At 40.2% G+C, this 12,547-nt stretch overlaps 1 protein-coding gene across 1 annotated transcript in view; it reads left to right on the top strand.

Annotated features, from left to right (window-relative positions):
* DAAM2 (dishevelled associated activator of morphogenesis 2) overlaps positions 1 to 12,547 on the top strand; it is a 175,860-nt gene that overhangs the window by 77,317 nt on the left and 85,996 nt on the right. Inside the window, 1 exon segment of the mRNA XM_030946526.1 lies at positions 1,275 to 1,364. Within this exon segment, the coding sequence (XP_030802386.1) occupies positions 1,275 to 1,364 (90 nt within the window).

The following is a 12,547-nucleotide window of genomic DNA, read 5'->3' as shown; positions in this document are numbered from 1 at the left end:
GCTACCAGGCTCAGTGTGTAATTTTGCTCACTGTTTTCACAAGTTTCCCAGCCCTGAAGACTTTCCCAATGAGCCATTGTTGGGCTGAGTTAAAGAGGTATTGTCTCTGCTTGGACAAGGTTAGTGTGGGTGCCAGAATCTGTGTGTGCAGCATTTTAGTGCCACAATGTCATCTTGATATAGGACCCCTGGACACTTCCTTCTCCAAATATTTCAAATACATAGGAAAAAATCTCAAACCCCTGCCAAAACTGATTCCTTGAAACATTACTGGAAGATTTTCTTTATATTCCTGAAACTCTTAATTTAGACATCTTCATCTGTCCTTGCTCATATAGTCTGCCTGCCCTGAAGGCCATTATTTTTTGTTTAGTTCTCTTTATTAGCACCTAAAACTGGCAGCTTTGATTGGAGCCCTGTTCTGGTCAATACTGGATTAACACGGAGGAAGTAGCAATCTCTTATTTGATAGTTTTAGAGACACACATTGGAAAAGAGTCTGCTGTTATTCGCCTTTTACAGAGGAGTAACCAAAGCGGTGGAATTTGGCGCTCAGTTCCAGATCGCAGTATTATCCTTCATTTTACTATTGTAAGCTTGGCTCAGCTCTAAGAGGGTATGTTCTGCTGAACTCACTTTTCTTAACAGAGACTGAATATGCTGCTCTGATCAACCTGATGAGGCACTGTGGAGTTCTGTCCTTTATGTCTGAAATGCTGGGTGCCTTTGATGGGGACTGTGTGGTTTAGAGAACAAACATCTGGAGAAACATTTCAGCCTGTAGGTTGCTGATGACATGACAACTGTCTCATAGCCTTTGCTTGAAAGATAGAAAGAAAATAGTTCAATTTCTCTGCAAGAAGAGCAATTTGGTATTCCCAGCCAGGAAAAAAAAGACATATCAAACTTCCAGCCTTTCTCTAAGGGTCATAACAAATTGTCTGTGTTACATAATCCAGTGCTTTGAGTTTTTCACTTCGTCCTATTCATGTGATCCTTCCCATCCTTCACTCATCATTAGTAATGGAAGTTTGACATGGGAGTTGTTCAGGCTGCCTCTCTTCAAAGGTTGTGCTCTGACAGGGAGAACTCAAGGTAGCAAGGAAATCATCACGAAACCAGTAATCTTTGGAGTGTTTGGGAGCCGCTAAGTCCTCTTGATTGAAGACTAGTCAAACATGCCTGATCCAAAAACCTCTCAACCTATTAGAACTTACCAGTGCAGCTGATGATTGGTTTTTTACTGTTTTTTTTTTTTTTTTCTCAATCTCCAGGATGAATTGGATCTCACAGACAAGAACAGAGAGGCTATGTTTGCACTCCCTCCGGAGAAGAAATGGCAGATTTACTGCAGCAAAAAGAAGGTACTAATGTTGTCCTCATTGGAGTATCTCACCAATTAATTCTGTGTGCATGTTCATAACTGCATCTTGATTTGAGCTATGTGTTTATCTACTGTTTATTCAAGAACATGAGTAAGTGATGGAAGGATTTTTATCAGCATGGATATGGAACAATTTTTTGATTTGTGATTTCTGAAGAGGGTCTTAACATCTTAAAATAGTACACTGTTCCAGTTTGAATCGTTTATGTGTTTGGGGTTTTTTTGTTTTCTTGCTTGTTTGGGGCTTATGGGGGGGATTGGGTTTGTTTGTTTGTTTTTTCTTTGAGCTGAAAAAACAGCTATAATGGAAATGCATTAAGGAATTTTTAAAAACTTTTGTAGGTTGCTTAAAATAGAAAAAGTATTGCTGAAGTCTTTCAGAATGTCTTCAAATATCTGTAAAGTACACAACAATAGTGATGTCTTAAAACTTGGTAGTTCAAGGTCTTCCAGAGTTTGTAGGAAATGTTCCACAGTGCACTGGAAAGCAAGGAGCGCCTGCTCGTAACACTTCTCTCTTCAAGGTCTTCAAATTTCTGACAAACCAGTAAAGGGATGATAAATCAGAGGTTGATCAATCACACTAATCTTTTGTTGCTGGCAGAACAATGGCCAAGTGAATGGATATGTTGGGTCATTGCTGTGAAACTTCTAAAAAAGGAATTTCTGCATTGGAAGAGTTTTGCTGCTCTAGGAAACACAAGGTCAGAAATGCAGATAACCCCAATAGCATGTATTTATTAGCCATACATGTTAGGAGGAAAAAGCTGTGGTGGGTTTGTTGGTTAATTTTATTTCCCAAGTGTGCAACTCATGCTATGATAGCATCAGTCTTTAAACATAAATCTGCATAATAGAAGGTAGAAGAGGAGGTTTAGACTTCAATACTGAACCTGGCAGATTTAAATCCTGCTCATGGTCCTTCTGGAGGCTGTGTTTGCTGCCTTTTTGTCTCCAAGTGGGGGCAGTGAGCTTTTTTACCATGTAATTAAAGAAAACTAGTCCAATCAGGGTGTTTTGCCTTCAGGGTTTTTTTGTTGGTCGGTTGGGGATTTTTTTAACTTCAGACAGGGAGGTTAATAGAAATCAATTAATTACAGTGGCTCTGAGCTAGCAGTAGAGCACAAGAGCAGTCTAGGCTCCATTGTCTTCCGTGCTATCGCCATTCCTTTTTCCTGCTGGTACACAGTGCTTGCAAGTGGAGGGAAGGTGCAGGCTGCTGTGATTAATGTCTGCTTTACATTTTTGCTGGCCAGCTCAGCTGGGTTTTTCAGCTCTGGTAGGAGAGGATCTATTGGTAGCTGTCATAGAGGCATCTTACCTCCCAGACCAGTCAGTCTTGGCAAGAAGATTTGGGCTTTAATGTGTTTAGTATGTTGGTTGGATTCACTCATTATGTTGGGGATTTTGTTTTTGTTGGGGTTTTTTGTTTGTCTGTTTTCCCCTGTGTTCTACAGCAGTGGCTTTGCTGTAAGAATTTTAAAGACTTCAAAGTTAAAGAAGCTGCATACTGGAAAATCTCCATAATGCACTTATAATGCAACTTCAGTTAGCTGAACTCCAGCTATCCAAAATGATGTGCTAACTGGGATGGGATACCATTGCCAGATGTCCATTCATTACATTGTAGATACTTTCAATTACTTGAAACCTTAACTGTCCAGTGTTATTCCTTGTTTCCCTCATAGGCAGCCAGATGATTGGTGATGACATCTCTCTCTAGCCCACTACCTAATCCACCTATCATTGTTGTTTTGCAGTAACAGAGAAGCCTGTGCCAGGCTTCACTTGAAAGCAAAGCCCCCTTTTCCCTGAAGAATTTTCAGTCTAATTTTAGCCACAAAGGGGCCAATTTCTTAGTTGGCAGAACACTTCCAGCTATCCAGGACAAGCCCTCAGAGGTCTCTGTCTTGCTGATGTTGGGTTCTTGGCAAGCAGGGCCCTATGCTTTGAGATATGACAAGTGGAAACAATATCAACTACAAGGTCAAGTGCAGACTGAGCCAACTGTTCTCAATTGTTAATCTCAGGTGCCTTTTCTAGTCTAAAAGTAATGGAAAGTCAAGAGCTTCCTGATTTCTCTAAAGGTGGTGAGATTAGTGGGCTGCCTTAAATAAGCAAATGTCACTTGCAAAAATGAAGATTAGTCATTGTTGTAGACACACATTTATCTTGGCAGTCAGATGTTAGATGTAATCTTCTATGGTATTTGATTCCAATGTTGTGGCAGAAAGTCACTATTGTATTACAAAACTCATTCCACCTGTTCCTAATATCAAGGCTTTCTGAAGAAATGGAGGAAGGCAGGTAGATCTGTGCACTGAAAGTTTTATGCCATGGGCACAGCTCGCCAGCCAACAGCCCACAGTAATCAAAGGTGGCTGAATTCTGAACTGAAATTTCATAATTGTGCGTGATAGCTACAGAGTAGCATTCACACAGTATTTCACAGCCATGCTTGCTTTGGTCACTTTTGGCTATTCTGGGTTCATATTTGAGACCATTAGTATTAAAAACAAATCACTGATTATTTGACCTAAAAGAGTAGCTCTAGCTAGCAGCTCTAGTGGATGCTTAGCTCTCATTGTGGAATAGCTGTTTATAAGGAATGAAGGCTGGTCTGTTGGAAAATGTTAATGTCTTCCCAATCTCAGCTGTTTTCTACCTTGACATTAATCAGTCCAGGATGGACAATGAGAAATGCAGTTGGCTTGATTTGCATCAGAAGAATCATTGGTTAGTCACCACTGATGGCACGCTGACCCTCTACCCAAACCACCGGTACGTGTTTTAGATTGCCTCTTCCTCTGTAGAAGGAGCTTCCACTGATATTGTTAAGTAAGGCCATATGTAGAAAACACAAATTATAGCATCCTCCCTAAGTTCAGGTACTTTATTCTGGTTTTGTTTAGAATAATCCTCATGTCTCACCATAAGCTGAAATTTATACTTAGATAAAACACCTCTGTAACTCCTCTCTCTAGATTTGCTACCAGATATAAGTTTTGCAAGAATTAAATCAAGCACTAGACCAAGATTTCAAATATATTTATTTACAAATTTCCAATGTCATAGTTTAGAAAACCAGTGTTCTTCAGTGCTGTTTTACCAGGAGCTGACACTAACATACATACCCTCATTAAGTAGCAATCAAATAGTTATATGGAACAAAGAAATTGTTAGCTCATTTGTCTCATCTATAAACAAGCTTTTCTGGGATCCCAAAAAGTGTTAAAAGTGCAGGTATTGCACTGCTTCAGCACACGTTGCTTTGGATGCAGCCTGTGTTTCTAAGAACGAGGCCTCATTGTGCAGGCCATAGCTCATTGCCTTCTGAACAGCCCTACAAGCTGTTAGACTTATTGCTATTGGAAAGCAAGTAGTTTTCTTTTTATGGCCTTTCCTGCCTCCAGAGACTAATTTGTATGACTTTGGCTGAGCAGATTTTAGTAGCAAGCACACACATTTTGCACAGTTAAACAGGTTAGGTTTTTTTTCCACTTCTGTCTTTGTGGAAAAAAATTGGTAGCAAAGCTTTTTCCAAAATAGAGTCAGACAGGACTAGCTGTATCATGCAGCTTCTTTCTAATCAAACAAAAAAAAATCCCAACAAAAATCTCAATTCCTCAATTCTGATAATATGTTGAGATCTCCAAAATATCTCGGTGTTATCTTGTACTCTTGTGATTTTAGTGGTATCCTAGAATAGTTGCTTTGAGTTGATTGTGCTTTATCTACTAAAGGGAGATTATTTAAACTCAAGTAGTGAGGTAATAAGGCAGCACACTGAAACTTTCTGGAAGTAGACATTCATGGCATCTGAGAAAAAGTACATACTTGTAATATGTAAATTTATTCTACTTTTTCTATTATGGGAAAGAGATTTTCCACAGTATCAAAATATGATATAAAAATTGAGGAAAATTTACCTGAACCATAGTCTGTAACAGCCAATATGCAGAAAATAAAAGAATATCCTTCATGACATCATCCTCTGCAATTATTTTTTTAAATATCTATTAATTATATTTTTCACCTACCTGATGGCTGTAAAAACTAATGAACTGGATATGAAAGTAGGAGTCGGCAAACTCCTTGGTTCCAAAATGTCTTTGATTTAAATTGTTTTATACTTTCAAAAAACTGTCATTGTTATGTTTATGCATAAATGCATTTCTCTCTACCTGAAGGAAAGATGATTGGTGATGACATAGGTAGTTAGGAAACCTTTTGGAAGCATTTTGGCCATGCCATCGTCTTATACCTTTTCCCTGCACTATTTACACATGCCTTGGATACATACAGCATTCCTTTCTCCTTTCCCCTTTTTTTTCCTAAGATATATGTTGAAATATCTGAATATATTTTCAAATCAAGCACTGTTCATTCTTTTTCTTTACTGCACTTACCTGTCTTCTGTGATGATCTTGTGGTGAAGTTTCTGTGTTTCGGTGAGCCCACTGTAAGGAGTAGGAAGGACAGAGGAGAAGGCACTTTTGTGCATTGCACAATCATTAAGGAGTCCAAGTCCTTTGGGCTGAGGTCACAGATTGGTGCTGAACCATGGAAGCTGCAGTCCAGGTGCAGAATACCCCAGGTGTTCTCCTAAAAAGATTTACACCTCTCTCACAAAGAAGCACCATCACTTTGCATTCAGTTCTTTTTTGCTAACATCAGGGCTGCATCCTCATAGGCTTTGAAATGCTCTTGAGAATCCTAGCCTTAGTGGGACATCTACTTTTAGTAGTTTTACTACCGTCTTTTTATACCATTTGCAGCTCATTTTCACAAACTCCCACTTTGGTCCCATGTTGCCTGTCTAGCATTATTGAAGATAATGTCTACATGTCTGGTTTGGGCTTTTTTTCATTCTTTGAGAGTTTCTGTTTGAGCTTTGCCCTTGAGGTTTGGGTTGTCAGCAAAATGTCGCCATAAAAAGTATGGCTTGATATTGTGCAGCTGGATATAGAGTAAGATACTTTGAAATCTGCTGGAGGGATCTAAGCTGCTTTTGCAGCTTTTTACATAATTACCGTAGCCTACCAGGGATGAAGGACAAGATGGATGCAAATATAAAATCTGGAGTCTTCCTTGCCTTTAGGGAAAGCTTTCAGAAGTGAGTGAAAATTTCTCCACTTATTGTTTGCTCTAGGGCTGCTGTGCATCTGTGGTTTTGCCCTGTGAAGCATAGTTTCAGATTGGTTAAGATGGAGAGACAGTTACTTTTGTGAAAGATTTCTATGCTAAAGTGAACTGACAGGGCTTTTATTCCAAACCCTGAGGTCTTTTCTTTGCATTTAAGTCTTCATGTAGAGGTTCTAAGAGCAGGAGACTGCATTACACTTGATGTATTTAGATAGGAGTTCACTTCTTCAGGTTCCTGCTTTAAAGAAGGAGATACATATTGAGATTACAGAATCATAAAATGGGTAAGGGACCACCAGTGGGATCATCTGTGGCAAGCAGGGTCATTCTAGAGCACATGGCAAAGATTGCATCTGGACCATTATTGAATATCTCTGTTGAGGGAAACTCCACAACCTCTCTGGATTACTTATTCCAGTGCTTGGTCACCCACACAGTAAAGAAGTTCTGCCTCATATTTAGGTGAAACTTTCTGTGCGTCAGTTTCTGCTCATTCCCTCCTGTCCTATTGCTTAGCACCACAAAGAGCCTGGCTCCTCTTGATATCCTTCCTTCAGATACTGTTGCTTCTTGAGGCTGAGCAGGCCCAGCTCCCTCAGCCTTTCCCGGTAAGAGAGATGTTCCAGTCCCTTGATCATCTTTGTTACCCTCACTGGACCCACTCAGGAGCTCCATGTCTCTCTTGTACTGAGGAGCCCAGAACTGGATACAGCACTCCAGATGTGGCCTCACCAGGGCATGAGCCACAGGACACACTGCTGGCTCGTGCTTGGATGGCTTGTTGTCCCCCAGGACCTCCTTCTCCACAGAGCTGCTTTCCAGCAGGTCAGCCACAGCTGTCAGCCGTGTCTGTGGAGTTATTCTGCCTGAGGTGCAGGACCCTGCACTTATGGTTTAATTTCAGACAGTTCCCCTCTGTCCATCTCTCCAGCCTGTAAAGGTCCTTCTGAAGGGCTGTGCAGCACTCTGGGGTATCAGCCACTCCTCCCAGCTTGGGAGGAGTCTGTGAACTTGATGAGGAGGCATCTGCTCCTTCATCCAAGTCACTGATGAACTTGTGAAACAATACTGGACCCAGTATTGAACCTTGGGGAACATCACTAGTGAAAGGCCTCTAACTAGACCCTGGGCCACTAGATCCCTCTGGGATCTGCCATTCAGCCAGTTCTGAGCTATTCAGGAGATGATACATTTTCCCTAAAGAAGAGAGAAAATGGTTCTTCATCTGGTCTTATTTAGTGATATAGTATGCCAGATGAAGATCACACTATTGTGTTGTCTGAGTGTGGGTTTTTGGTTTTGTATTGTCTGTTCTGAGCTACAAAAGCCCTTTGGGGTTCATCCTTTCTGTATGAAGACTGCCAAGCACGTGGTTGTCCCATAATAGATTAAGTGGGTGGTTTGAAGTTGTATTGTTTTCAATTCTATCTTCTTGCATTATTTTTTCCTCTTTGAAATACTCTCAGAGTCTGTTATTGATTTGGACTATTAAACTGTTTTGGTAATGGATTTATAGCTTTAAGGAGCATTTAATGTGTCCCTTATAAGTTCCTTTCTTTAAAGTTGTTGTTCCATATGTGGTATCTGGGAGCAGCAGACGTGAACACACAAGATGGTTTGCTGCAGTATTTGAGAAGCCATTTGTAAGGTCTCACAGTTTGATGAGTCTTGGATGTGACTTCATGAGAGATTTTCTTTCAGCTCTGCAGGAAGTGTTGAAGGGGAGTATGAGTGGATGTGGGGGTGGGTGCTTTTACTCTCTGTTCCCTGGGAAGTTTGGAAAACACAGGGTAACCCTCACAGCATGTGTGATAGCTTAACAGCAGTAGCAGTTCATGGGCAGTAGGAGGCTGAAGAAGCTGTGTGGGATTTTGAGTGCTTAGTGTAAGCAATCTCACAATTAGCAATATTGATGATTAATCGATGAGGGTGTCTCATGGCCACAGGGCAAAGACCAGCAAAGCCACACTGGATATGAAGAATTATACTTTATCTGGAGTCTTTGGTACATCAGAAAATTGTTTTTCTTCTTACCAATGCTTTGGAAGTTTGTGGCTGAAGTTCAGCTTCAGTCAACATTTTAATTTAACTCAATATTCAAACCTTGACAATGAACTGAACGACCTTAACAAACTTTGACATCAGCTCTGAGTGGGTCCCTTCTTCTCAAGGTCTCTTCCATCCTAAATTGATTTGTCATTCTCTACACTGTTCATAAATCAAACTAAGAAAGCAGCTGTATGGCCCTATAAAGAAAGGGAACATCAATAAGGCTTCATGCAACCTGCTTGTATACTGTCTTGTATTACTGCTGTGAGTCCATCTCCTTGAAACAGGTAGTAGCAGATGCTAATTGGTTCCCTCTCACTGCCTGGGATCCATGGTTTCTTTTTGTCTGGGAAGATTGCATGACTTCCTTAGCTTAGAAGGCTGCTGGTGAAACAGTCTGAAATGTAGAATCTCTCAAATTAATTCTCTGAAAATAGACTTGCTTTCAGTTTGCCTAGGGCTCACTGGAAATCTCATAATGCTGGGAAGTCACAGTGGGAGGATGTTGCCCTTTGCAAACCACGGCATTCCTTCAGATTGATGTTTGGAAAATGCCAGCAATTGTGGAGTTAACTTCCTTTTTTCCCACCAGCATCTGTTCCTTTTTCTGCTAGCAGAATGACTTCATGCTCAGACGTTTGGAATGATTTGTTAGCTTGATGCTGACATTGGGTCATTTTGGTATCTTTAGTCTAGGTATGAAGAAAGACACAAGACTTCAAAAATTACTTTGCTATAAATGCAAGTAGGCTTAAGAAAATCAAATTCAGAAACTCTGGCCTATGACAAGTACAGGACTTAAAAGAAAACAATGAAATGCTGCAAGAGTGTCACTAATGCAGCAAAACCACATATTTCCTGATTAGTGGTCTACTTGAGCCTTTTAGTGTGAAAGAGCTGTTTGATTGATGGTACCTGTTAATGTGTGTCATTGGCTGAAGCACTAGCTCCCAGATTTGGGCAGCACCATTAACACAATGTAAAGTAAAGCCGAAAATTATATACATCTCCTTCTACATCTTTTAATGCAGAGAATGTGTTCTCACTGGAAAAATAAAACTGGGGATTCATGTAAGATGCTATCTCATACTTTTATAGTTCCATATGATGAATTTATAAATTTTGTTTCTCATAATTATAATATAAATTTGTTGATGTTGTCCAATTATTTTTTAAGCAGGTCAGCATACTTGAGAAGAATCATTGCCTGTTTTTTATGGTTTCTCTTGAACCCCCTGTAATTGTTTCTTCATGTGTTTTGCTTCTGTAGTAAAGACTTCAAAGTGTGTACTTGAAGAAACACTGTAGTAGGCTTAATGATGTTAGAGACTCCTCTTAACTTTATTTTCCCTGAAGTCACTCTTGTAATGGTTAAAAGTGTAAGTTTAGGATCAAGAAGGCAAAAATGCATGCACAATTCAGGGGATATACGATTATTATGACTTGGAATTGTGACACCTAAAAGACCACATTGTAGTAGACTTAAGAGGAGAAAAGTTTTTCCAAGTTGTCTGCTTTATTTGGTTTATGTTTTCCACATTGCAATGCCAACAGTTGCAGACTCATTTATTTATCCTAGTGTAAGAGGTTACCTTGGGTCAGGGTCTTGAAATTATATATTTATTTATGTATAATTGAAAAGTATTTTCTTCCCTGCCCCCCCATGGGAACAGCATGGGATATTTTTAGTTCCTTCCTCCCTCTCCTCTCCAACAAAAAAAGTTTAGCTGCTCCTTAAAAAAGGCCTTCTACCTCCTTAGTCAGACTGCTGAAAACGTCAATGCATAAACTTGCCTTGGTATTTGCTACAGATATTATGAGTATGCAGAATTTTTGTCCATCTTGCAGGTCTGTGTTTTTCAGGTGAGCTAGTAGTAGAGTTCTAACTTCCACTGAAGTTAGAACTCAACACTAATCAAAAATCAGGCCCAAAATAGTCCTGAGCTTGAAAATTGTCATCATCATGCCTAATGCTGTGTTTTGCATTTGGCTTGCCTTCTGTGGGAGTTTTGGGAGGACTCAGTGGAAGCAGATTTGACCCTAGCATGAAAAAAAAAAGGAAAAAAAAGAGAAACATTTTTCCAGCTGTCGTCCTACTAACATGGTGTAATTCGATGCACTTAAGAAGAAAAATAATGGCGAGCAGTCCAGTTCTGCTGCATGGGAAGTACATGTAAATGTTGACACCACTGGATTATGTTCTGTCCTTGTCTGTCCTCTTGCACAAGTTCTGATTCTTCACAATCCAAGTATGAGCCCATCCTGCTAATGGCATGTAATAATAATGATAATGATAACAACATATACTCTATACAGTGCTGTTCTCACCATTCATATTATTGCTTTGGTGGATATGCAAGAGTAAAGAATGTGTAAATAATAAACATGTTTCTGTGGTGTTTGAGAAGCAAATTTGGCAGAGATGACTCTGAACTTCACTGAGTGTTCATGAGCCTTAAAAAGCTAGTGAATACCGAGCAGGAAGAGTTGCTGAATTCCTGTGTTTTAGTGAGAAGTTTAGAAATTGACACAGTAAAGAGTTGTTGTGAGAATAAAGTGACAGCCATGAAGAGAAAGAAAGGAATTGCCTTCTACTTTCTGGAGAGTTGTTTAGTTTTCATAGCAGTCAGATGTGAGAGTTTCATCGATGTGCCTTAATTGAGGTGAAAGTTACACTGTCTTCCATGATAATTCAGTCATCTGTTGAAAGGTATTGGTACCCCAAACACTTTGAAGATGTACTAAGTGAGAGAAATGAAAGCTGGGAGAAACAGTTTTACCTGATTTTTTGGAAAGGGCGGAGATAAAGCACCTGAGTGATACATGAAATACTGGGCTAGCAGCTTAAGAGCTGTGGGCCTCTCAGACTGTATTTATTTCCTTTTATTCACCTGTCCAACAACTCCTAACTTTTTTTTTTCAATAGTGAAGGGTTAAATGATGGAGAAAAATACATTGGCTGCCCTGGCTGTCTTACTGTCATCATTCTTAAAAAAGGGCCCTGAGCAGAAGAGAACTAAAGCAAGCAATGTCACTGGAAAAACAGACAGTGGATGTGTTATGAACAGCAAAGAGAAACCTTTTAGAACTTGGTATTAAAAAATTCTTTTGTGTGCTTGCAGAAGGACTTGTCCTAAATGTCTCTTATGACTCTATGTAGGTGTGCCCTTGGTAGGAAGTGTCTCCGAGCGCTGTAAGTGACATTTCATTCCCGTCATCCAGCAACATGCAGGGTGTTTGCCGTGAATTGTAGGTGACTTCATTTTATTTGCAGAAGATTTGAAGTCATTGCTTGTTGGAGATAAACAGTAGGACAAAAAGATAAACTTTTAGGCTCAGTTACACAGTCTGGGCTCTTCTGTGGCTTTTTGCATTGCCTGAAGAGTGCAATGCAAAAAGGAGGAGGAGGAAAGGAAGTGAAGAAGGAGACAGTCCAAGTGACAACATTCTAATGTGGTAGGAATACATTTTAAAACAGTGCTGTTGGAAAGGAGACAAGGTAAGCTGGTTGGGTAAGGAAAAAGTCCCTTTCTGTTGTCCATGGAATGTTGACCGTAACCTGAACGGGGTTAGTGGAAATGTACACACAGTACCTGTATAAACACAGAGTAAACAGTAGAAGGGACCATGCAGAGTTTGGTTGTTAACAATGCAATAGAATATGTCCTGCTACTGCTGCTTAGTGCTTGCTGGGATAGTGACAAATTGTTGGCTTCACCTGCCACAGATTGCACACATTGCTGCAGGATGTGACCTCAAGCTTGCTGCAGGTTTGTGGGAGCAGAGCTGCGTTTCAGGAGTGCAGCCTAAATCCACAGCCACACACCCCCTGAGCAGGCCACATCCATGAGAAACGTTTTGTTGTCTTCTGAACACCCTCTGGGCAAAATGATCATGACTCAATCCTCTGACTGGTAGGATCCTCCCTAATGGACATTTTCCTTCACATCCAAAAGGAGTGGATGGGCT

This window comes from Camarhynchus parvulus, chromosome 3, assembly GCF_901933205.1.
Source record: "Camarhynchus parvulus chromosome 3, STF_HiC, whole genome shotgun sequence".
Taxonomy (NCBI): domain Eukaryota; kingdom Metazoa; phylum Chordata; class Aves; order Passeriformes; family Thraupidae; genus Camarhynchus; species Camarhynchus parvulus.
The sequence above is the reverse complement of the archived record's forward strand: the minus strand, read 5'-3'. Positions and strand labels throughout refer to the sequence as shown.